Genomic DNA, 26239 nt, shown 5'->3' on the forward strand with positions numbered 1-26239 from the left:
ATGCCTCTATCAAGGTTAATTGAGGACAATCGAGGCATATCAAGGTATCCATTGGACATCACCGAATGGGGGTTTATCGAGGTCCATCGAGGACCATCGAGCATCATCGAGGTACTAACATCCTAACACTATTGAGGCACGTTGAGGTCCATCGAGGACCATTGAGCCTCTATGCATGCAACCCATCGAGGCCTATCGAGTTTCATCGAAACTCATCGAGGTAGACAAAAAACAAAGAAATAATCGTAGGAAGTATCCAAAATTCGTTGCGACAATGAAAAATTGTAATAAAACATGAAGGCATACACAGATCTGTTTGAAATAGCACAAATAATGTAGACAAACAAGTTTTCTCACTAAATATAACAAATATATACTTACCCATACAATTTTTGCCCCTAGATCTGAAATCCAAAATGAACTAAAAAATTAGTATAGATTAAGATAATGGTGGTTGGCTTTTTTTTTTTTTTTTTTTGTTATGAGAGCTTGAGAGATAGAGAGGGAAAACGTAAGAGATAGAGAGTGAAGACTATGAGAAAAAGAGAAGGAAAACTTATGTCAAGAGCATTTTGGGAATTCAGGGGAATACTAGGACAAAAATATGATGTTTTTAAACTTTGTATTATTTTGTCATGGGACACCGTTTCATGCATTAAAAGTCAAATTTCCCTAGTAAAAAAAAATAGAATTTTCCTGCTCATTTTATCTCCTTGCCAGTCAACATCTGCATTAGACCCTTATTTTGCTGATACTCACCATCATACAAAGAAAAAAGACAAAAAATAGTCCCGATGACACTATAAATAGAAAAATTGATAATAAAATTTGGTTTTTAAATAATCAGATTTTATTAATTATTTATATTTTATTTATTTACAAACTCAAATTTATTTTTATTTTGCTTTTTACTCATTTTCTAGACTCTATTAAAAAGTGCTCATATTCATTGTTGAATGTAAAAAAAAAATTGTGTAGCAAAGCTCTTGCAAGATGTCCTCTAATTTTTCTTCTCATATTTCTCTATAAAATTTGTATGAGAATGATGTGCATAAAGACCTAATATTTATTGGAAGATTAGGATGATACCACATGCAAAGTGATGTTATATATATATATATACATATATATTTGATTCAATATATATATCTTTAAAATTTATACATTTGAGTAATTTATGTTGTTTTATCATATTTTTTATCTTTATTTATTTTTGCTAATATTATATATAAAATTAGCCATTTTCTTTCTATGTATTTAAAGTTAGTATAAACAATATTGATGCTTATTTTTATATTCAATCTTTTATTGTATTATGACATAATGATATAGTGTCATTCTTAGATTTTTCATAAAATTAATATATATTATTTCCAAAGTAAAAATACAAGTACTCAAATGTATTTTGTGAAACATGCAAGTACTTTAATGTTAAATCTTTCAAATGAGTAGTTGGGAAGTAAAATATTTATTTGTGTAATTTTGTAAATAAAAAATCTAAATAACTAAATGCATATGAATGACTCTCGATACATTTCTATTCTCACATTACATCTTCTTTTTATTTGATCATTTTACTATTAAGTCATTGGAAACAAACATCAAATATCCATCTCCATTCTTTTTTACTAACTTTTTGTATTTACTTTTATACTAATCCTTTTGTTTATAGTTATCTCCTTGTGGAGTTTCTACTAATCGCTCCTCTATGCTACAATTACTACATTTTTGGAAACAATATGTAAAGTAAATTTTTTGCCTATAAGGCTTGCGGCTTAGCTAGATCCATTGGACACTAATTAATGAATGACTTTTGGGTCATGCAACAAAAATAACAGCAAATAGCAATTTTTCCAGTATAGTCCTTGTAGAGTTTTGCTTACGAAATTTTTTTGCATGACAAAAATTCTCCCTGAAACTTAGCAATCATTGTAAACTTGCTCCTTTTGTTATATTTTGTTCATTTTTTTTAAACAGATTGTTGATGCGACCACATGCCACGGGCATAGTTGCAGCATAAGAGTTTACTTAACTAACTGAAGTTAGTTGAAATTGAGTTTATTGATATTAACATATAAATATTTGCTCTAAGAATGCACATACATATTTTCACAATTTGTTATTAGACCACTATCAATGCATGTATTTTCTATATTGGTACTCTCAAATTGTACCACATTAGTGTCACATCAGTGTTACATCGACAAACTATTTAAAAAAAATGAATGGAATGTATTAGAAGAGGCATGCTTGCAATGTTTGCTATAATTCCAGAGTATTTTTGCCAGAGAAGAAGTTCGGGGGCGAACTCTATAAAGATCATGGTTAAGGGGAAAAGTTCCTATTTTTCCTAATAATAAATATGATATAAGATAATTTTGTGTACTACTTTGGAAGAAAATAGGTATTACTTGAAGTCAGACTCTAAATATGCAGATTTTCAAGCTTTATTGTTAAAAGTTATTTTTTTTAAATAAAAAAAATATTATTGTATTGAGGTTTTTTTATTGAGTATGAATGTGAAATATTATTGTATTTAAATGACAATATAATTAAGACAATGTTATAATATATAATTAAGGCTTTTATTTATTATTATATTGTATATATTGTTGTAATTGTTCAAATTTTATTGTCTTTCTACAATTTTTATCAATAATCTTTATATTTTAAGATAAATATATATAATATTCATGATTTTTTTGAAATTATTATCGACATTGAAAATATTATTTTCATAAAACTATAGTACATATATTTCTATCGATACCGGGTACACGGGAGATATGGAGGAATTAGTAACATAAAGGATAAAAATAAAAACCTTTTCATTAGTTGGATGTGGATTTTAAATTATTAAATTGCATTTGATAATTTTTGTTATGTTTTGTTTTTTTAAGCTTGTAAAACCTCCTCATTTCGAAATATAAATAGTTTTAATGTTTTTTTTCTTCAATTTATTTAAAAATATATAATAATAAATATAAAAATTTTAATACAACTTTATTGATTTTTTTGTTCTTTCTAAAAATTTCTTAACGTTATTTATCTGCATTCTTCCTTAGAAATATTTTTCAAAAATACTTTCATCCTTCACATTTTATTCTAGTTGACATAAATTAATACAATAAAACTGGAAAAGTGATCCTAATTGTATTGTTAATTTATGTATACCTACTGATAAATCAATCCGTGATCATAACAAAGGCGGTAGTCAAAGATGTCTAGCTCTTCCCATTTATGATCTTAGCATTTCTTAATATCATATATACATACAAATATAACTAACATTACACTAAAAAAAAACTTGTTTACAACTTGCCCAAAAAAACAAAAAAATAGCAAAAAAAGTTATTTTGTTACAATGCGGTGTGGTAAAGCACAAATCAAGCAAATACCTCTTCAATCAACCCAGTCAATACAAGTTTCTCTACGTCATTCACAACTTGTTCAGCATCATCCAAAGAAAATCCAGTCTTCCAACCAGAATCCCACATTCCATTCACAACACCATTGCACGTTAAGTCTCTCTCTAACGTTGCATACAGACAATCGGCAAGATCCTCACCAGGCTTGCTGTAAATGGCAAGGGCCTCAATCCCTTTCATGACTTCCTCAACCAACATCTCTATGGATATGCTTCTTCTCGGCTTTCCTATGTATGGTAACAAAGGATGGACTGTTTGTGAATCTTGAAAGCTTTTGAGTTCGATGATTTCTTTTGCACATTCCAAAGGCAGTCTCAGAGTTGGAGCCTCAAAATCATCAATGCAAGTTGTTTCAATGATGCTGCTACTGATCATGCTAGAGCTGTTTGTGTTCACATCAAAAAGCTCCTCTGCGCAACTTTGAAAAGATAGACTGCTCAAGAGCACTTCTCTCAAACTGGCTTCCATTGTGAAAGACTTGTCATATGTGCTTTGACAGACATCTATGGTTTTGAGAGCTTCTTCTGCCTTTTCACTGTCTGTTTCATCGATGGCACTTGGTGTCGGTAGCACAATTTCAAAAAGAGAAATCTTCCCTTCCCTGCCAAGTTCTACAGGGTGAAAAAAAAGGTTGTCAGTTAATTGTGTACATGGGCTGGCAATTTACTTAAATAGAAGATGCACTTTTTGTTGTTTAATTTGCTTAAAGAAGTACATGTTCTTTAGTTTGCAAATGAATGTTATATTATTACATATAATATAACGTTAGATTAAATAATGTGATAAAATGTGATTTGTCACATCTTGTAACATATTATTGAGAGTCATGAACACGTGTGTGCCCAAATGTGACATATTTTGGAGTTACAAAATCAGTTACAAATTTGTAACTCATAAATATTACTTAATAATGTGTAGATTGTATGTTACATATTTGAGATTAGATTTCACAAAGTCATTATGAAATATGGCAGTTGGAGACATTTTTAATTCTCATTAGGTGTTTGGATGTTACAAAATCATGTAGGAAAGAATTTGCCATGTTTTGATTTGTTTTGGAAAAATGACATTTTGTGCTAAAAATAGCATGTGGCCGCGACCACAGACATTCACCGGCTGCGACCTGGGTGACAGAGGCCAGTGGCCGCAATCGCTGATACTCCTGGCTGCGGCTAGTGAGGCTGACAGTCAATACCACTTTTCAGTTTTTTCCAATTTGAAGAGTTCTAACATCTAAGTAACTCCAAATTCTCCATTTTAATTCCATAAACATCTAATTAAACATTGGTAACAGTCATGGGGTTGACAAATTTTGAAATTCAAAAAGTATCTTAAACTCTATAAATAGGAGCCTAATGCTCACTTGTAAAACACGCAATTTTCTATCCACAAAGTACTTGGCTGGAAAATACACCATAAAGACTTGATAATTCTCATAATTCTAAAGAGCCATTTCCTTGAGAGATTCCTTAGTGCTTAGAGAATAGGGGGAAATAAGCTTTTGGACAAAGGTTTTGAACATTGTTCAAGTTAGTGATCTCCACTACTCTACACTTTGGTTGTGTGAGAGTTTGTGTTTTTCATTGTTCTTTCTATTCTTTTGTTCTTCTTATTCTTATTTACTTGTATTATCATTGTTTTGAGTTTGTAATCTTCTTCTTCTATATCCTTGTATTTTGAGTAATAGAGTTGTAACACTTGTTTTTTCAATCATCTTTATATTATTTTGCTTAGAATTGAATTTTGGTTTTACCATTTCCATTGACTACAATATAATATATTCTCTAACCATGAAAAGTTTCGTTTATACCCCATAATGAGTAATCAGAAACGAAGGTTACTTGTACTATTCCAATTTATATGTTGGCTACTTTTGAGTCTGAACAACAAATATTTATTGCTTATGAAAGTATCAGCTATCTTTTTCATGAAAATTTCATGTCGAAGAAAAATATGCATATAATATGAAAATACAAGAGAGTATGCTTATGCATGTGGCTTTCAAATGCAGCTACTCAACAGTATTTTTAGTGTAATGAGGGGTTTTGTTACCTCCAATCTGAGTTCCAGAGCTATCTATGTCCTCTTCTTCAAGGGGTTGACCCTCAAGTTCAGGGAGTTGGTTTTCTAGAGTACTGCTGATCGTTCCTACATGACAATCAATTTCCCTGGTATTGTCCATCTTCTCATCTTCTTCACGCACACTAGTTTCAGCCTGCATAAAACAAGAGTTCATCAAGTTTTGAACAAAACAATTTCTTTCTTTCCTATATTAATTTATGCAACAGAGTGTTGCAGCACAAATTCTTCAAGTCAAAAGAGGAAATAATGTGATTAGGAAACTGCATAATTGGGAAACTAAATACGCTAGTAGTGTTATATCGAAGACTATTTTCACCTCAACAAAAGCTTGACGTATAGCTTCACATTGATTTGATAAGACTAAGAAGTGGGAGAGAATTTAAAAAGAATTAAATTTAAGGCAGACTCACAACTGTTTTAGCTGCTGTAGGCTTGTTCACAGGCTTGTCTTTCTTCATGCGATTCTTTCTTTGGTATATGGAATTACAAGCTGCACCTTGTTCTGCATTTTTAGTGGCACCTGTCTTGGTACTCGGTTGCCGAGATATTTGTTTCCTTGTCATGTTGGATTCTGACTCCGGCTTTAATGCCTTTGTTGGGGTTTTCTTGGCTTGAACTTCAGACTTTGGAACACTTTTAGTTTTCACTACATCCTTGTCTAAAGATTTCCTGTTTACAGTGGTCACCTTTAGTATCTTTTCAGTTCTATTGTCAATGTCCTCACTTTTCTGTTGTTTTTGGTTTGCAGATTGATAGGCTTTTAACTTAACTATAGCACTTCTTTCGTTGACAGCAACTTCTTTCTCCACTGGAGTTTCGACTACCACTCTTTTCTCTTTAGCTGCTTCCTGCTTAAGACCTCGAATTGTAGTTTCTTCTGCATGTGGTCTCCTGCGTATTACCATATCAGGCTTCACATTCCCATCTTTGCAATTGATTCCTTTGGGATAAAGCTCTTCTTTTCTTCTCAGTTTCCTTAGCATCTTTCTTCTGTACAAAGGGTCATCTTCTTCAAATGCCGGTCTGTTTGTCTCCTTTGGTCCCTGGCATGGAACTCGCAGAGGTTTTATAAGTACAATAGGTGGACCATTATCACTTAGTCTCTGTCTGGAACGAGACACATTGAAATCATTCAAACAAGGTTGAAGCTCCTTTGCACATTTGCTTCGCAGAAGTCCTTTATATTGCATGTTCTCAAGTATTTCATTCAAAGTTCTTCTCTCTGGATCAGCCTTCTGAACTCCATATTGAGATTGTTTAACCTTTGGCTTGTCAATATCTAAGACGGGTTCAAGCTGGTTCTGTGTCTTCTTCTGTCCTTCAAACTGATTCTGTGGAGTAATTTGCAATGGTTTCGAAGGACATTCTTCTAAACCCATCAGCTTGGCTATCAAATTAAGACCTTTTGTTGTCTGAGGATATACTGATGTAGAAGCAGTTGGGGAGTTAGTAGTAAGACGCGCCAATGAAGATTGGCTGGTTGAACTAGTCGAGGGAGACCCAGAAGTTGAAGCTGAGTCCAAATTCATCTGAGGAACATAGCGAGCCTTTTCATGATGATGTTTTCTAGCTTTTGACAACAGATTTTGGCTCACAAGGCTTTCTTTTATAACCTTCTTAAGCTCCTCTGTTGAATTGCTAGGATACCCATCAACAGAAAGTCGAGGCTTTTGATATCTTGTCACAGAAAAATGGTCCCTAAACTGGTCTGAGCTTGTTCTTCTAATCCATGGTTCATCTTCTTTTCCTCTTTCACTCTTCTCTATCTGCTTCTTCTTTAGGTGAGCCATGTACTGTGAAGCTTCTTGCAACTTTCCCAGCATAACCAAAGAATCTTGAAGATCAAGAGCACCTTTTAACAAATCCTTTGCTATGTCTTTAGATTGCCCATCAAACTTGACACCCTTAGTCCAAGAGTCAATCATGTGGTTAAGCTTTTTAGCTCCCTTAGAGACCTCCATGAGTTGAAAGGAAGCCGGGCTATGAGTTTCTTCTGGGTTCCCTTTAGATGCCATTATCTCCTCCAACTCTGGCTCATAATTCAAAGATGTTGTACTCAAGTTCTTCAACTTTCTCTGGCGTTCTCTCTTGTGATGATTCATTTTCAGGGAATATGATTTGGATTTTCTGATTGTTCTACAATTAACAACTCCTTTAGGATCATCACATGTGACAAACGACCTGTATATGGATGATCTCAGACCGTCTTGAGGCATATTCTGTCATAAAAAATCACATACATTGACCAAGTCAGAAGCTGAGAATACTACTCTTAAACAATCAAAACTCATCAATCCCAATACCATTTTCCATATAAAAACTTACATGGGTTTCGATATACTAGTCAATCTTTTCCAAGATTTTCCACTGAGAGACATATATAATACTTCTTTGATTCTGTTTTTCAGTAAAAGACACAAACAAAAACAAAATAATCAGTTGCCGCCGAGATAAATAAACAATCAAGTAATGTAATCAGAAAACGAAAAGAAGATTCTCTTTTTGAAAGTTTCAAGCAAAAACAAAAGCAAAAACCTTTAATATTAAGTTATTAACTAGTAGTCAACACTTGAAAATACTGAGAGAGATACTCTGTTTACAGTTATGGATCCCATAATGTTCTTAGGGCTTTCACTTTCACCCATGTACTTGCTCATTTGCAAGTACAGTTTATAGGGTGTGAAAATTTTTCAAGAAATGGAAGAGAAAAAAAAATGTATGTAATCTAAAAATGCTCAACATGTTCACAATTTGTTAGCTAAAAATGCTCTAATCCCATAAAAACTCCATGCACACTTTACCTGAGTTTTAATCTTCTAATTAAGAATGTGTTAAAACTTGGGTCTTTTCCTCCAAAACCCACCCAACCAACTCAAAAGTAGAAAAATCACAAAGAAATAACAATTGAAAAGAAGAGAAAAGAAGAAAAAAAAACACAGAAATCTTGTTCAACCAACTCAAAATGAGCTAGCAGAGACTCAGATCCATGGAAGGAAAGCTCATTAGTCGGTGCATTGACTTTGTAGAAACGTACCCTCTCTGAAACTTCATGGCTAAAAGAGAGAGAGAGAGTGAACAGAGGAGAAAGAAGAAAATAAGGTCTTGGATTTGGTTATTTTTCTTTGTTTATTATTGGGTTGTTTTTTCAGACAAGGAAGATCATTTGGAGATCATGAGAAGTGACTAATTTTGCTGCATTATATTTTATTTTATTTTATCGTACATTTTGCTGCCAGGTTTCCAGAATAGAAATAGAATGACCAAAATCTATTCAAAAAATTACGGAATACTGAATAGTGTGAATGTACTGTTACTGTCATAAATCATGGTAGTTTAGTTTTATTTATTGCATTGTATTTTGGTTGAAAACTTGAAATGTTTTCACCAGCAAAATAACACATTTTGTAAAAGAAAAAATAAATGAAAATATTTTTCTAAGATTATATAATAATTTTTATATATGTTTTAAATTAAAAATATTAAATTTTTACTTCCTAAAATTCAAGTGCAAAACAAAATAAGTAGGATTTTTTTCTTTCTTTTTTGATTGTTGTACTAAGAATCTTAATTTAGTATTGCATAATGATACCACATGTCTTTAGTTTTTATGTTAAAAATAAACTAATCAAGAAAGCCATGTGTAAAATTACTACATTAGAATTTTACTTTCATGTTTGGGTCAAGGGTTCGAAATTCACCATACTCCCTCTCATTAGGAATATATAACTAATTTTTTGATGTCATATTCAGTTGTGACAGTCTGTCCTTATTGGGAATGAAATATTGAGACATATTTGTCAATGATCCAAATAAAAGAGGATGTTGAATGAGTCACCTATAACCGGTATGTGAGTTCTAGGATTCCTGAAATTCGAAGGGGTGGGGATGAGATTTGCACCATGTATGTAATCCCTTTTTTTTCGACGAAAAAATATGTATTAGGTTTTTATACTTTTGACAAAGAGAATTAATATCATAGAATTCATTGAACAACCACTATGTGTCTATATGTTGATGTAGTCTTTTTTTTCTTTGGTGGTACATTGTTCTTAAGCAATATCATTGAAATTTTCTTGCTCCATTAATTAGATTATGATAAGAAGACGATATTTGCTAAACCCTTGTCCTTAGCTTAGATTATGGGGAAAAGAATGAGTGGGGTTTGGGGGGTATGTGAGTTGAGATGCTATTATCATTTTTTTCATATGGGTTTAGAGTAGGCCCATCGTTAGGTTTGTATGAAGACTTAATGCATATTTAAGTTTAAATAAATATGTACACAATAATTTGCCTTTCTTTTATTTTTTTATGGTTTTTGCGTTTGTTTTCATATGGTTGGAATTGATAATAGACATTAATAACGTGGAAAAAAGCACAAACCACTTGCTAAAACACTAGCTAGCCATATATATTTTTGTTTTTAATATCAATAACAAACAATGCAATGCATTAAAACATTATACTAACTAATGTAATAGTTTTTTTTAACTAAACACATTTATTTTAGACGAGATTCATTGTTTTAAAAAACAGTATTACTTGTAATGTTTGGAAAATTGAATACATGTATGGAATGATACAACATTCCTGCTGCGCCACACATTTTCATGAGTTGAGAAGAGACCTAATCTCATTTGCTGTTATCTTTTTTTCTGGGTAGAAATAATAAATGAATTAGGCAAGAATACACAAATAAATAAATGAGTAAATCATGGAGATATAATCAAATCCTATAAAAAAAATTGTAAGTTACTTAGGTGAGTTTGGTAGCCTAAAAAAAAGTAAGCCTACCCAAATGACAAAAGTATTAATGCAGTCACAGGACTTCTGCTAGATTGTGTAAAATGGTTGAATTGTTATCACTTTTAGTGATTGTCATAAATGAAATTAAATCTTCACCCAATTTTTTTTACTAGTTAGGGTTGGGTTGGGTGGTGGAGCTTCATAAATAAATAATAGAGGATCCCTGTTCGAATTTAAATTTGTTTCAAATCAAAACTTGATAATTTAGTCAATAAACAACCCAACTTGCCTATTTTATTTGCATAGATTTCACCTAGAAAAAGCATATTGTAATGCACACTATTAATAATAATAAATTCTCTCTAAACAACAGGACACTTTTATCAAAATCAAATTTACTAATACACGCCAAAGAAAAAAAATTCAAACACAATATTATTTAATATATTGAAATTAAAAGAAAAACTAATACATTTAATAAATTTAAATCATAAAGAACAAGAATTACTTTTATTAATAGTTTTATTTTTCACTCTCATTTACATTATTCTTTTATTTTACTATGTACGAATGAAAATACAAATTAATTCGTGCACATGATGTAGTACAAGTCCTATCATATGCACAAAAATAACAACTAGTGACTTTTTTTTAAAAAAAATATATATGTTAGAGACTGTTCGAAAAATTACGTTAACACCTCCCGATATGTATTAAAATTAATTTAAAATATTTTGTGACACTACTCTTTATTCATAAGGGCTACTAATTGTGGCATAATATAACAAAAATCATTTATAATGGAGCATCGAGATGAGAGAAATGATATTATCGATACAAACATAAAAGACAAACTTATTAAATAATCAATCTAAACCATCATATTTGTATGGAAAAATTACATAGTGGTTTTTGCATTTTATTTTTAATTTTACCGTTATTTTTTAATTACATATTTAATGTTTTTTATACTATTTTTAAAACTTAATGTAATTTAATCTATTCTCTATCTTCTTCAACACTATCCTCACAACATCAATTCCGTACACATGCCAGACCATTAGGAAGAACAGTCACTGATGAAGCTTTGGCTAAAGTTTTGCCATCATTTGTTGTCGGAAGCCACTACACATGCTGGTCAAAGATGGGTTTCTTGAAATTGCTAGAGAAAATGATGGAGAAGGATTGTTTTTGTGTTGTGTTTGAAAAATAACTTTTAAGTTACTATTAAGTTTCTTTTTCAACTTTATTTATAGAAAAAAAAAATGGAAATGTATCTTCAATAATTATAATACTCAATTTATGTGTTGTATTTAAAAAATAATTATGTAGTTGCTTTTTAATAAGATTAAAAAAAATTAATAATAGAAGACAAAAATATGTATTTATTATTATAATTCAAAAGTAACTTTTAAGTTTCTTTTTTATTTAATTAATAAAAAAAATTACTATTATTCCTATGTAAATTATCCTAATGACTAAAAAGTGAATTAAAACTTTTTATTAAAAAAGTTACCCATAGAATACTAAAAATAATTTTTAATGATAACTTATATATTAATTTGTTATATTTTATTATAATTTATTAGTATCTAAAAAATAATTAATCGGTAACATAAAAGTATCTTAAATAATAAGTCACCATAATATAACTAAAAATGACTAATTAGTATGTTAAGATAAAAAGTTTCAACAAATAAATTTTGGAAGTAACCAAAATGTATATGAAATAATATGCTCTAAAAATAAACATTTTTATGAAAAAGTAACCAATTTATAACTTATCAGTTATCACCATTTTAAAAATGTTACTTTTAAAAATCCTAAAAAATGATAAATCCGTAATTTTAGGAATGTTTATAATTCAAGTATATTATTTTTAAAATCATCACATTTTTTTATGATGTGGTAAGACATTTTTTTAAATAAAATTATGTAGGTGATTTTTATAATTATTTTATGTTATATATATATAATTATAAATATCTATATTTATATCTACCAGGCAAAATATATATTTATTATAAAAAAATCCATTACAACAAGAATCCAAAACAAAAACTTCAAAGTGAAAGGAAGCTATGCGATTGGATCGAAAGAGGTTATTTAGGCGTCACATTATTGAAATACTCGACCATGTTGAAATAGTTGAAAACACTATTAATCATTGATGTTGTGATTGTGATTAGGTTGCACTTGGGCGGAGATGTTTGGTGTGAAGGAAAGAAAATGGAAGATATATAAAATATAGTAGTGATAGAAAAAATATTTTATTTTTAAGTAATTTGTTGTAAAATTACTTTATTTTTACATTTTTATTATGCTTAATCTCTTTTTTTACCACAAAACTTTCCAAATTACAATTCTGTTAACAAATTCACACACTCATTAGTTCAAAATCATTATGTGCCGGCAATGACACATATATGGCTTAAAGTTTTGGCAGCAAAACACACTTATTTTTACATTTTATTACACTTTAATCCCTTTTTTTCTCTTTACAGTAAAACCTCTCAAATTATAATTTTATTGGTGAATCCACAATCACTATCAGTTTTTGTTGTTATGTGCTAGCGTAGAATCACAGTCTCCGTTAATTTAAAATGATTTTTAAATTATTATAATTAATTTTATTTTAAAATCCCAAAAAAAATTTTTAAAAAAAATACTAAAATTAAAATCTTCAAAACCTTCAACAAGCAAACTCAAACCAATAACTAATAATCAAATCAAAATAAATCAAATTATTTCGAAATCAAGTGTTCATCATCATCACACTACCCTCAAATTTCACAGTCAACTAAATGTGTATAAACACAAAAATTTCTTTGTCAAAAACAATAAATGGGGGTCTATTTATGAGTTTGTGGATAGGAAAAGGCGGCTATATGGGTGTCGCAGGGGGCAAATTTATGAGTTTGTGGGGTTGATTTTCTAGGTTCAGGCAGCGGTGATGAGTAAGCGAAGGTCAGGGTTCTGGGATTTTCAGCGAATGGATGGACATAGAGATGAGATGGGTTGGCTGGTTTTATAGCTAATGGGTGTGGTCGAGCATTTGACAAGTGAGGGAGGGTTCGTAATGCTTGAAGAAGAAAATAGTGGTTGTGTGTGTGCGTTTTAAGAACACGGGGTTAAGTATAATAAAATCTAAAGATAAGAGAGTTTTGCCGCCAAAACCTTAACCCCTCACACATCCTCGCGGGAAGATAATGGTTTGGCAGATATGTAGATTTGCTAATAGAGCCATAGTTTGAGAAGTTTTGCCATAAAAAAAACGAGGGGTTAAGTATAATAAAATGTACAAATAAGGGGGTTTGTCGCCAATTACTCTTTATTTTTTAGTTGTTTGGTGTTTAGAAAAGATAGAAAATCGATTTATTATAAGCTTACTATATTACCCTTAAGTTATCAATATAAAAATAATTTAGTAATTTCTCACTTGTGTGTTTTTAAAAAACTTTTTTCTTCATTTTCACTCCAATTTAGAGATAATAATTTTTTTTTAGTGTCTCACTCAATATTCTTCTCTTTACTTTCTCTTCCCCTCATTTTTCTTTCCTACTAAACATCATATTTTTCTCTTGCTTGTCATTTTTTTCTCCTATACTTTCTTTCATGGGTTTATACTTTTTTGAATATTGTGTTTTGTCTCGTTATCTGTTTAGACCCTATATTTTTGACAAATTACTTTTTGAACCATGTGTTTTGTGAGATGGTTCAAATAGACTCTTAAACTCAATTTTGATGAAAAAATTTTGAATATAACTATACAATTATTAGGCATAATAATTGTACTTTTGTTCTAAATTATTACTTTGGTAAATTATTTGTGATTATAGTTCAAAAAACTTTGATCAAAATTTGATTTAGGAGTCTATTTGAATTATTTTATAAAATAAAAAATCCAAAAAGTAATTTTTCAAAGCATATAGTCAAAACAGGTAATAGGTCAAAAAATGACGTCAAAAAAAGTATGAACTTTCATCTCACTTTTTTTTCTCAACCAAACATATGGTAAATGTTTCAGATTTAAATTTTACAAGTCTATGTACCATATTCACCCTTAGTTATGATCGTGGTGATGTTTAAACATGCTTAATTACAATAAAAAAAAAATCTCACAAAAAGAAGAATAACAAATCTCAAATTTAGAGCTTATAATTTTATTTTTTATTTGAATAAGGTAGAATAAATGTATTATAAAATTATTATAATAATAATATTTAATACTCAACTACATATATATTAATTATATACATATAAATTTAAATGTTATAAAATATTGTTGTTATAATAGTATATAACATATAATATTTAATCCTAATTTTTATAAAATTTTACTAGAATAAATATTTAGTAATTATATTTAATACAAAGTTAGATATTTAATAATTATATTAATATAAATTCACATATTGTAAAATATTATTATTATAATAATATATAATACATAATAAATATATTATATAAGTGTCGTTTGTGTACAAATAGTACGACTGTGTGACTAAATAAAAAATTAAAATAACGTTTATCTTCTATTAAAAATAAATAAGTTTATACTCCAATTATTGAGGCGTGATTTAAATATGAATGTTTTGTACCAAATATGATAGTTTGTGATCTAAAAGGTTATAATATTATTTAAAAAAACATAAAAGTATTTTTTTTAATATGTTTATATCATTATTTTATATATAATATTGTTTATTTATTTCAAATTAGTATGTGAATCATAAAAACATAATAAAAATAATTAATAAATTTTCTAAATAAAGTTAAGTAAATGTGCATTGCACGTGCTTGCATCTAGTGTTAGATTTGGTTTTTATTTAATTTTAGAAAGTAATTTCTCATGTATGTTTTGAGAAAATTAAAAACACATATAAAAAAATTAATTATTATTATTTGAAATTAGCAGCCAGAGCCAAACTTAAAATAATATTTTCATAAATAAAAAATTAATGATCAACAAAATATAAAAATTAGACAATCGATTATGTATAGAATTTGGATGCAATCCCTTTCGAATATTAGTCTTGTTCACAATTATAAAAAAATATGTAATACTTAATTTTAGTATGATTGTAGTGCTTTAATACTTAATTTTTTTTACGGTAACTCTCTTTAACTATTTACGTGAAGTATTTTTCATTACTCCAAATAATTTATTTTAAATATTATAAAAATTATTAAAATCCAATTAAAATTAAATTAAATCAAACCAAAAATTAAAAAATCTAAAAATTAAATTGAAATTTATTTAATTTATTAAAATATTTCAAAATTTAAATAAAAAATTAAATTTATATTTATCTAATTAAACATTTAAAATGATTCTAAACAAACAATTCTAACTTGATCTAGAATAAGATTTAACAAAATAAACACAATAACTGAAATTAACATGTTAACAAATTGAGTTCATATTCTTCATCAAAATTCATCCTAAATTAAAATAAATATTAATAAAAACAGATTATAATCCAAACTCAACAACCAAATCTTCATCCACATTTGATCTAAAATCTAAAATGTAAAATCAAACTCATTCAAAATCCCAAGGCATTTTTAAATGAACATTAAAAGAAAAATTTAACATCTAAATCCAAACTCAAACTCAGAATCCAAAACCAAAACAATTTAAAATTATAATTCAAAATTAATTACATCTCAAATCAAAATACCAAAAGCAAAACTATCTAAAATCACAAAACATTCCCCCGTACTAAAACAACAATAAAAATGTGGGTTACAATTTGTAATGTCCTTCTAATTCAGGACCATTAAACTATATGTTTAAAAATAGTGCTTAACTCATTAAACGAGAGTCATTTGGACTTTAACACATGAAATTATAGATAAATAACAATTTAGGTATTAAAAATTTTGGTCAAAAGAGTTAAAAATTTTCATTAACGAGTTTAAATATTATAGGGATCCCAAAAGAGTTAAAACCAAAATACATCATTTTCAGAATTACGGAAATAGCTGACCTAAGCGGCAGAAGCTAAACTCTAACCCCAATCCCTAAAAAATAATCTCGACTGTGGCGGTCGAGTAGACTAAGTATGTATGTGCCGCCCCAGAGCTCTCCAACTCATCGATGATCCAGCTCAGCCTTGCCCTTACCTGCACCACAAAGCACCTATGAACCGATGCCCAACAAGAAAACCAATTTAACAGAAACATATATTCAATAACATGAAATCATAATTAACATGCTTTATAATTATAAATTAACTCATTTGCACGATACTTGTTGAGAGAGTGCATACCGCAACCCTATAATGGTCAAGCCATCACTGCCTACACTACGCGTGATTATCGCCGAATCTGACCCCTGCCAATCATTCACAAATAAGTGCACTACAACATATGCATTAAACACATTCACTGATAAACACAAATTAGTTCAATCATGTATAGCACATGGTCATAACCGCGTTCACAGGTCAGGACCAATGCCCTAAGCACGCTGCAAGTGTCAGATTTCATACCTCGAGTCCTGTGCAAGCAGTAATACGATCCCGAGCACGATCCTTTTCCCCCAAGCCTTGCAGTAATCCTAGTCATAACATAAACAATACCTTCATTAGGAACTAATCTCATACACAGATTCGAGGACTATTCCCTAGCTCCCGAGACTTCCAATTCCACCAATTCGAGTGATGGAACCGTACCTGAGCCCCCCAAGCTTTTCCCAAAATCTAAAAAAAAAACAAGTTCTGAAATGTTGATAGCGCAAGGGCGCCCAGAAACACAAAGACGCCAAAAAGCTCCCCTGCATAGTGTAGGGGCGCCCAGAAACACATAGACGCCAAAAAAGCTTCCCTACATAGCATGATCGCCACAACACGAACCCAAAATTTCGGGTTCCTTTTTTCTGTGATTTCTCAGACCCAAACTTGGCAAACCCGACCCAAAGTTGTAGTATGCTCAAAATTGAGTTCCCAAAATAAGCATACAACCTCTAGTACACCTAACAGCAATAACCCAATGCCAATTCAAGTTTCAAACTACAATTCCACCACTTAGGTCAAAACCCACAAATTCTTCCTCAAACCCAAAATTCAACATCAAACCACCATTCCCAACTGCAAATAAATCTTCCAAAAAGTTATAATTTAACCTTAAGCATCAAACCCCTTAACTAACCAGCTCAGTGCCCATAAATTTCGAAAATTACTCTAACTTCAAAAATTCCATCAAGAACAAGAGGAACATCCAAAGTTTCAAAGAAATTTTCAAAGCAAGGATGGCTTACCCTTCTAAAAACGAAATCCTTGGTTGAAGATGCCCTTCTTGTTGTTGCTAGCTTTCTTCATCAGTACTCTAACTCTCTTGAATCCCACCACAACCAGATTGGGGTCTAAAGCCTTGGTTCTCAAAACCTCTTCAAGAAGGAAACTATGAGAGAGAGAAAGGGAGAGGAACGTGTAAATGAGATAGGCTCCAGCAATTTGTCCAGTTTTACCTACCTTAATGGTCAAAAGACCATTTTGTCCCAAGCTCAACTTAACCTCAAAATCAAATCCAAGGGCATTTTGGTCGTTTTGCCTAAATCACCACTAAACCTCAAATTGTACCACTAACTCCAAATTTAATCCACTAATCCAAATATTTATCCCAATTAATTCCAATTACCAATAAATCTCGGTAGTTTGCCCAAATTACCAAAATACCCCTAGACTCACCTCGAGCTAGGTATTTATCCCCATTGTGATTTTTCCTCTCATTTGCTCAAAAGGATCGACTAGTGATGAATATCTCAAATATATCTACATAATAATGTGATCTCAAACACATAGCATACAAAATTACTATTATACCATCAATAGGTCAAAATTACAAAAATACCCATTTTTAAAAACACACGGGCTTTTAAGCACATTTAATACACGTAACACATGCATAAGCAGTCATATCATAATATAACTCACATAAATCACACATATATTCAATTAGATTCACACAATCCACAAATAATTCTAAATATGCCCTCCCGACACACTAACCAATTTACTAAACCTTATTAGGAGTTTCAAGATGTTACACAATTTTCACCACTAAAACAAATCTGAAAAACCCAGCCTCAATCCAAAGGAGATATGAACATTCCTAGCATGCTCGACACTTATTCTCCCCAGCCCAACATCCTCGTCGCATTCTTCCTCTTAGACCCAGTAGCATCATTTTTGTTTCCGAGTAGGACTCCCCATTGTCTTGTCCCCCAGCAATGCCATCTTAGTCTAATCCAAATCTAAAGCTTCTCTCGACTAAAGGCACGTGGCTTGTTGTTGTCGTCTAGACCTGAAGCTCCACATGACTGAAGTCGCGCCACCGTTGTCCTGGAGCCACACCCCGAATCTTTGCTCAACCTGCCTCCAGTACAAGAGAATAAGAAGAAGATGCAGATGTTTAAATAATTTTTATAATATTTAAAAAATTAAAATTATTTGGACCAATGAAAACATGCTACGTAAATATTTAATATAGAGTTAACGGGTTAGTACTAACATTCATACCAAAATCTTAGATTTATGTAGGGATGTCAATTTAACATGCCCCACCCCCAAACTCGCACTTACCCGCCTTAATGGGGGCAAGGGCGGGCATGTCCCCTGCTTTGAACCCACCCCGTTTATATTTTCTAATAATATAATTTTATTTTAAAAAAATTATTTTATAATAAAAAGTATTAAATTTTTAATATATTTTATCAATTTTAGAAAAAAAATTAAATTGTTTTAATTAAATGGGTACTTGTTGGTGCCGTCGACCCCACCCCATATACATCCCTAATTTAGGTATTGCCATAGCAAATATTCATTATATATATTTATGGAAAAAAAGAAAATAAATATATATTTTTTTTAGCAAGGAAATAAATAATTCATTATTAATAATATAATTTTTTAATCTAAATTATGTACGGCAGGCAAGTATTAAAACATGCAATCAAACAATACAATCATTAAATTAAGATCTAATAATAAGTGAAAAAATGATTACAAATAATATAAATCACATAGTATATAAGCACCATGTACATTATTATGTAACGAGTTAACATACAAAGTACCAAACTTTCTACATTTAAAAGTTGAAACGCTTGGCAGTTTTATTGGAATATTATAAGCATTTATTAAGTACATTTCATTTTTGAAATTCAAAAGGGGGCAATCAATGAAAATGATGGAATGAATTATGAAGGTTAGAAAGAAATGGCAATAATAAATCACAATAAAGGTGGCCTTACTACTACACATAACCTACATACAGACATTTATACATATTCCTTCACTAATCTTATTATTATTATTATTATTACAAGAGAAGGGAATAAAAAAAAAGGTTTTATTTAGGTCTGACTCTGTCTCATAACCAGATGAATTTAGTTAATTAATTATAGGGGGTAGTGCTTCATTTTTATAGGAAAATTTAGAAACAAAGAGGGGGAAAATATGAGGAAGAAAAAAAAGTATATGTGACCTAGTAATGCCGGTAATACAGCCGTTAAGATTTAAAATTCATAAGCGGACAATCTGATGGGCTCTCTATCGTACTCCAACAAATCTGAACCGTTGATCTAAAGCCAACTTGCTCGACATTTAATCTCGAGACTGTTTGGTTTGGTGTATTCTCTTCCATTTTTCAAATTTTCTTCCTACTACAACTCTCCCTCCCACCATTTCTCTTCCTTCTCTTCTGCACCCAAAGTTAAATAAATTCATCAATAAAAAAGTTGTATAATTGTCCAAAGATTGCACGAATTGGGTTTTACTTTCTCCGCTTCGCCTTGCTCTGTGAGTAGCATTTTCTATTTTCTTTCGAGTTTTATTGCAACTCGTTTTTGGATTCTCCGCCATTTCTGTGAAGTTTTGAATGAGGGGTTTATATTTTTTTATGAGTGGATTCACGATTTATTTTGCTTTTGTTGGAATCTGGATGATCAGATTTTGTGGTTCAAGATAGTTTGTGATATCTGATCTGTGGTTTTGTAGTTGATGGGTTGAAGTCAATCTAGATTTGCAAGAACTATTTTTTTGTTGTGTGCGTATTGATTGATTCAGAGAGAGTGTGTAGCAAATTTGGAAAGGCTTTGGGCTTGGGTTATGATGTTATTGGAGAGTTGTTGTGGACTGAATTGGCGTCAACAAGTGTTAACCTTGGAAATCACCTTGAAACGTTTGTTAAGGAACAATGACAAGGCTGAGGAGAACTAGTGTCAACAGACCTGGGCTTCCAGATGCTTCTGCCCCTGATGAAGTTAGCGCTGCCTGTCAGAAAATAAAGCCTTTGAGAGGGTATACTATTTTTAAAAAAAAATATTTTTGCAATTTTTTAGAAATGCTTTTTCTTCTGCTTGGCTTAATTATCTGGTCATTTTTTCTGTATTTGCTCTGGTTAATATTCAGTGATTGTTTTGTAGAAGGACCAGTGGCCCCACAAGAAGATCAACAACAGGAAAATGGACAGCTGAAGAGGTAATTGTTAATAGACTAAACTTGATTTCATTTGTATTCTCTTGCAAAATACTTGGAAATGTGGTTGAATTGACATGTAAACTTTTACAAAGTTCCTTCATCCAGTGTTCAAGTGATTTCTACATTTTCTTGTGTAAAATGTTTCTCTCTTTTTTTTTTCATCTTTTTCTTTTCGTGTTTCTTTTGCATATGTTCCTAATGAGTTCCCTTTTTAAACAGGATGAGATATTAAGGAGGGCAGTTCAACATTATAAAGGAAAAAACTGGAAAAAGATAGGTAATTAGGGGGAACTTAAATTATTAGACCTGTGCTGAACTAATCAAATGCCGATAACCTTTTTGTTTTCTATTTTTTTAAGCATATTAGACTCTTATTGCTTATCAATTTCAATTCCCTTTGGATTGTTTTTCAGATGTACCCAATGAAATTTAATTTGCTGACTTATTTTTTTTCTCTTTAACATTTTAAAATTATGTAATATGCAGCGGAATGCTTTAAAGACCGAACAGATGTTCAGTGCCTACATAGGTGGCAGAAGGTTTTAAATCCTGAACTCATTAAGGGTCCATGGTCCAAAGAGGTAAATTGTTTCTTAACCATTAACAGCTACATGTATAAATACTTATTTATGTAGTTAGGATATATGCATGTATGCTGCCTCTAAAGTGTGATGCCCAATATCTTTTAGCTCTTTTTGTGGTCATGTATTTGATCTCAATGTATTCATTGGTTATAATTGTATCATATAAGCAGGAGGATGAAGTTATAGTTGAGTTAGTGAATAAATATGGAGCAAAGAAGTGGTCAATGATTGCAGAAGCTTTACCTGGCCGTATTGGAAAACAATGTCGAGAAAGGTAGTACATAATGGTTTTCTCTCTCTCTCTCTCTGTGTTGCTCTCACGCACACATAAAATTCAAAAATATTTTAGTCTGTCTGTTGTTTGCATATTAGGATCAGCTACACTTCAATTTTGCTTTCTTATATGGATATTTCATTTCTACAGGTGGCATAATCATCTTAATCCTGCAATAAACAAGGAGCCATGGACACAAGAAGAGGAGTTGACTCTAATTCGTGCACATCAAATCTTTGGGAACAAGTGGGCTGAGTTAACAAAATTTTTGCCCGGAAGGTGGGTTTGTTTTAGTAGTTTAAATTTTACAGTGATTGTTTCTCCAGCATTTTTTTCCTTTAAAAACTTATAAGCTAGGTTTCTTCATAGATTCTTTGACGTCTGAACTGAAACATTGTTGTCCCTTTTTTGCATCAGGGCAGACAATGCAATAAAAAATCACTGGAACAGCTCTGTGAAGAAGAAGTTAGAAACTTATCTGGCATCAGGTTTACTTGATCAATTTCAAGGTCTTCCTAATGTAGGAAACCTGAATTCGACATCTTCTTTGGGGGTTCAACCAAATGTAAATAGGGTTGAAGATGAGGACGCTTCAGAATGTAGTCAAAGTTCAAATGGTGTCAACTGTACTCAATTTGAGCCCATAACAGAGACTGGAGCTTCAAGTTTAAGGGAAAACTATAAGACTCAAGAATCTAGTTGCAGCATGGAGCATGATTTGGAGCAATATGCAATGTATGGAAATGCCCCTCCCCAATTTAATAAGAGCTGCTTTGGTTCCCACAAATTGGCCAGAATGTCTCGTTTGAGTGCACCAGAGGAATCATTGGCACAGCTTGGAACATCAGGACTCTGCATAACTTCAAATGAAAATCCTGCAGAATCTACTCTGCTACACGACTCTGTGGGCTTTAATTCAGCTGATACAGTGGAAGATGTGCTTATTGATTCTGTTAAGTTGGAGCGCCTACTGATATCTGAGAATGATTGTTCTAAAACTTTATTCTCTGAGTCAAGGGCACCTGGATGTTTTCCTCAAGATATTGAAGAGAAAAAATCAAGTAGTATTGGCTTAGATGGTGGCAGAAGTTCATCACTTTGTCATTTTGATATCGACAACTCTTTTCCTGCACGGTCTTCACCACTGAAGTCAAGTGTTCTGGTAAAGGATGTCTCTGAACCAACAATGGAATTAGATGCCATTCCAAGTTCAAGAGATGACTTCATTTGTGTTGACTCTCCGACTGGTGAAGCAGGCAAATCAGACAATTATCTGAAGTTAGACAAGGGAAAAAATGCTCCAAAACTGGTCGCTGTGGATATATTTAGCAAAGGAAATTCTGATTCTACAGAAACTTCTTTCTCTGTACACGAGAACAAGCCACATTCAAAAGCAAATTCTTCACAAACTGTTCCTTCAATGGATGATAACACAATTATGCAAACAGAACAGCAAGATTCGGGAACCCTGTTATACGACAGACCCCATTTTCCAAGGTTAGATATTCCTTTCTTCAACTGTGATCTTATGGAATCCAATGGAGATTTGCAGCATAACTATAGTCCTTTTGGAATTCGCCAACTCCTGTTGCCTGCAGCGAGCCTTTCGTCACCTCGCTGCTTATTATTAGATTCACCAATTCGAGACAGTACTCCACATGCTGCATTAAAACGTGCTAAGAGCTTAAATTCTTCTTCTACATCTATGATGAGAAAGCGGATGTATGAAATGTTGTCACCAATTAAAGAAAGGAAGGGTGAAATAAAATTTGACAGGGAATCAAATATGAGGTCATCTAGTTTCTCTTGCACCTTTTCTTCCCTAGAATCTATCTTTGATGAAAACGGTGCTTGCAGAATGTCAATATCTTCCATTGAGGATTCTATGCAAGATGAAACCAGTGTGGATTATGCTTTTGAAGAGAGAACAAAAAGGGTCGACAAATTAGACCGCAGAATTTCAGAGAAAAATGAAAGCACCACTAATTCTTCAGACAAGCTTGAACAAGAGAGCACTAAAGTTGATGCAGAAGCCAAGATAGATAACACTGACACTACTTTTAAGGTGGATAATAATTTACTCAAATGCAATTACTCGACCACGATATTGTTACTGTTGTTTTGTGAAAGAGTTTATTTCTTTATTTCCTCGTAATGATTTTTATTTGCTATGTTTTGTTTTGAATGGTAATGCAGCAACAACCTGCAGACGTACTTATTGAGCATTATTTGGATAGTCAGCTTATCATCTCTCCTAGATATGGACAAGCAAATAGAAGACTGGCTGTTGCAGTTTTGAGTCCCAAAAGTCGATATTCTAGAAAATTGGACCGATCAGATCAAGTTAGCTCTTTGGACTTGGTAATTGGCAAAGATGAAAAGTGTAAAGTTCCTGTTACATCAGTAGAATGTCCATCAAAGGCTCCAGAAGAAATTACTTCTGGAGCTGCTGGAAATGATGCGGATATTCAAAGCATTTACATGTAAGTTGCACATGAGTATATATGGTTCTTGCACAGCACAATATATATTTTTTTGTTCTTGCAGTTTGAGATATGCTGCTCTGTCTTTTGTGTTAGGATTGGTGAAAGTCCAGGAACACAAAGGGATCTGGAATCTCCATCAGCATGGAAGTTATTGCATTCCTTTCTACATGGACCTGGAGTTGATATAGACATCCCACTCCAGGTATAAACTGTTCTGCATTGATCATCACTACATTGTTTTTTAATCAGCCACATTAATTCTCACTTTGCTTTTAAAAACGGACTTTGCAGGAACTTGATTACGCCATGTCTCCTGGGATGAGAAACTATGAAGCTTTTGGGTTGATGAGACAAATGAATCCCGGAGAAGTTATAGCATTTGATCAAAATCATCATGAAATTTCTTCCAAGACAATGACTGCCATTGAACCTAATTTGTTCGGCAAGGACGACTATTTTATTCACGATGAGAAAGAGAATTTGCCTCCAAATGTACATTTGGTAAGTGAGTTTCTTCATGAAGCTTTCTCCATCCTAACTATTTTTTCATGACCAACTTCACATATGCTATTCAATCACATACATTATTCAAACCCAAAAAATAAAAATGAAAATGCAGATGGATCGACGTGTTCTTGATTTTGATGAATGTGATGGAACGCCTGTGAAGGAAATGCAGAGCAAGAAAAAGTTTGCTGCTGGGAATTCCAGCTCTGCAGGCACATCCAGTTCAAGTTCCTCATCATCTCATCTGTTGAAGAGTTGCAGATAGTGATTTTGCATAATGCTGCTTCGTGTGTCTATATATATGTTCATAGTATTTCTCAGTGCTAAAAATTCTCATGGCTGTTGATTTCAATTTTTGTAATTCAGACTTTGAGAGCTGAATTTATCTAATTCAGTATATATATATATATAGAAACCGTATTATATAGGAATTTAAGAGAATAAAGATCCTATCCTATGCAATTTTTTGTTTTGTGCTGGAAAAACATAACAAAAATGATTAAACAGTTAGCCTAACAACTACACATTTTGAGGTTGTTTTATATAAATATATATCGGGTTCAGCAAATTTTATTTTCTAAAGTCCAAAGTACTGTTACTGTTAGAGTAAGAGTAGGGGGATCGGGAATAAATAGGCCCAATAGTTGCCATTCTCATTTTTACTTATATCACATATGATGAATTTTGTTTTTCTCTTTGTGATTCTTTTACATTGAGAATTTTTCACATAAAATGTGTGTTTTCTATTTTATTATTGTCTATTTCTTGTTTATTTTCTAACAATTTTTAAACATATCTTTAAACCATTTTTCTTTTTCTTCATTATTAGTGTAATACCCATTTTTCCGGAAGGTCAATTTCGTAATTTTTCCTACTGTGTGCATCTTTGTCTTTGTTTTTTCTTTTCCTTTGATGAAATATTGGATATATATGATTTCCAATGAAAATAAAATTCATGGTTTCTCATGTTTGAGTTTTTGTGGAATCACAACATGAGAATAATATCGAGTGAATAAATAATAATTCAGGTTAAGTTGTTATTTATTTAATTAAAAATTATTATTATTATTATTATGGTGAGCATAATAGTAATAATAATATGCTTGAAATTATTTTATCATGTTATGTGTAATTTTTTGTTTGCCATAATATTAATTAATTGAATTTGCGAAAAGACCATAATACCCTCAAGTTTGGGATTGGTTCAAGGAGCATTTTAGAGACTTTATTTCTTCTGATTTAACATTATTAAATATTTTGAAAATGAGTCAAATTTTCAAAATTTAACTGATGATATCAGTTGTGGAACCTTAGTTATTTTTTTTTTTTTTTTTTCAAAGAAAAATATAAAGAATTCCTTGAAAAGAGGATCTTACCACTTCTAACGCTAACTTCTTTTCTAAACCTATTCTAAAACGTGTTTACCATGATAATCTGGAGGAAAGAAATTGTGGAAATAGTGAGGGAAGCAAATGATCGAAGAGAGAGAGGGTAGTTGAGTTCTTGCACTTGGGAAAAATCTGGGCAGTATTGAACGTTCTATTATAGAATCATTCTAGGGGAGGAAATAAACCTTTAGAGTATGAGAAATACAATTATAAAGTCCCAGATTATGATTCACCATTTTTATCTAAGAAAATGCATATTC

At 31.4% G+C, this 26239-nt stretch overlaps 2 protein-coding genes and 1 long non-coding RNA gene across 7 annotated transcripts; 1 reads left to right on the forward strand and 2 right to left on the reverse strand.

The window, feature by feature from the left end:
* Positions 1-3211: 3211 nt before the first annotated feature.
* LOC133797048 (uncharacterized) lies at positions 3212-8817 on the reverse strand. 2 transcript variants are annotated; one of them, XM_062234816.1, is made up of 5 exons: positions 8545-8817; positions 7836-7907; positions 5921-7729; positions 5481-5643; positions 3212-4039 (listed from the first exon to the last, which is right to left on the reverse strand). In XM_062234816.1, exons 3-5 carry the CDS (start codon positions 7724-7726, stop codon positions 3387-3389), a joined length of 2622 nt encoding a protein of 873 aa, XP_062090800.1. In that variant the 5' UTR covers positions 7727-7729; positions 7836-7907; positions 8545-8817; the 3' UTR covers positions 3212-3386. The 2 variants fall into 2 exon arrangements, with proteins under 2 accessions (XP_062090800.1, XP_062090799.1); XM_062234815.1 differs by having other exon boundaries at positions 8312-8817.
* A 7053-nt stretch (positions 8818-15870) lies between these two features.
* On the reverse strand, positions 15871-17687 carry LOC133793760 (uncharacterized). Its single transcript, XR_009874939.1, has 4 exons — positions 17518-17687; positions 16751-16818; positions 16529-16593; positions 15871-16382 (listed from the first exon to the last, which is right to left on the reverse strand). It is a non-coding gene; the product is annotated as an uncharacterized LOC133793760 (long non-coding RNA).
* Positions 17688-19686: 1999 nt separating this feature from the next.
* Positions 19687-25156, forward strand: LOC133797049 (transcription factor MYB3R-1-like). 4 transcript variants are annotated; one of them, XM_062234817.1, is made up of 12 exons: positions 19687-20059; positions 20258-20560; positions 20686-20740; positions 20960-21017; positions 21227-21321; positions 21495-21598; positions 21749-21877; positions 22016-23663; positions 23795-24081; positions 24178-24286; positions 24376-24585; positions 24704-25156. In XM_062234817.1, the coding sequence occupies exons 2-12, from the start codon at positions 20457-20459 to the stop codon at positions 24854-24856; spliced, it is 2952 nt and encodes a 983-aa protein (XP_062090801.1). In that variant the 5' UTR covers positions 19687-20059; positions 20258-20456; the 3' UTR covers positions 24857-25156. The 4 variants fall into 4 exon arrangements, with proteins under 4 accessions (XP_062090801.1, XP_062090803.1, XP_062090802.1 ...); XM_062234819.1 differs by having other exon boundaries at positions 20327-20560; XM_062234818.1 differs by having other exon boundaries at positions 20340-20560.
* The last annotated feature ends 1083 nt before the right edge of the window (positions 25157-26239 follow it).

The sequence above is a fragment of the Humulus lupulus genome, chromosome 8, assembly GCF_963169125.1.
Source record: "Humulus lupulus chromosome 8, drHumLupu1.1, whole genome shotgun sequence".
Classification (NCBI taxonomy): Eukaryota; Viridiplantae; Streptophyta; class Magnoliopsida; order Rosales; family Cannabaceae; genus Humulus; species Humulus lupulus.

Excerpts from the sequence above, each read along its gene's own strand:
- LOC133797048 (XM_062234816.1), bottom strand. The coding sequence starts at position 7,726 with ATGCCTCAAGACGGTCTGAGATCATCCATATACAGGTCGTTTGTCACA. Across the intron at positions 5,644-5,920 it reads CTACAGCAGCTAAAACAGTT|GCTGAAACTAGTGTGCGTGA; the intron begins GTGAGTCTGCCT and ends TGTTTTATGCAG. Across the intron at positions 4,040-5,480 it reads CTCTGGAACTCAGATTGGAG|AACTTGGCAGGGAAGGGAAG; the intron begins GTAACAAAACCC and ends TTCACCCTGTAG.
- LOC133797049 (XM_062234817.1), top strand. The coding sequence starts at position 20,457 with ATGACAAGGCTGAGGAGAACTAGTGTCAACAGACCTGGGCTTCCAGAT. Across the intron at positions 21,018-21,226 it reads AAAAAACTGGAAAAAGATAG|CGGAATGCTTTAAAGACCGA; the intron begins GTAATTAGGGGG and ends TGTAATATGCAG. Across the intron at positions 21,878-22,015 it reads ACAAAATTTTTGCCCGGAAG|GGCAGACAATGCAATAAAAA; the intron begins GTGGGTTTGTTT and ends TTTTTGCATCAG.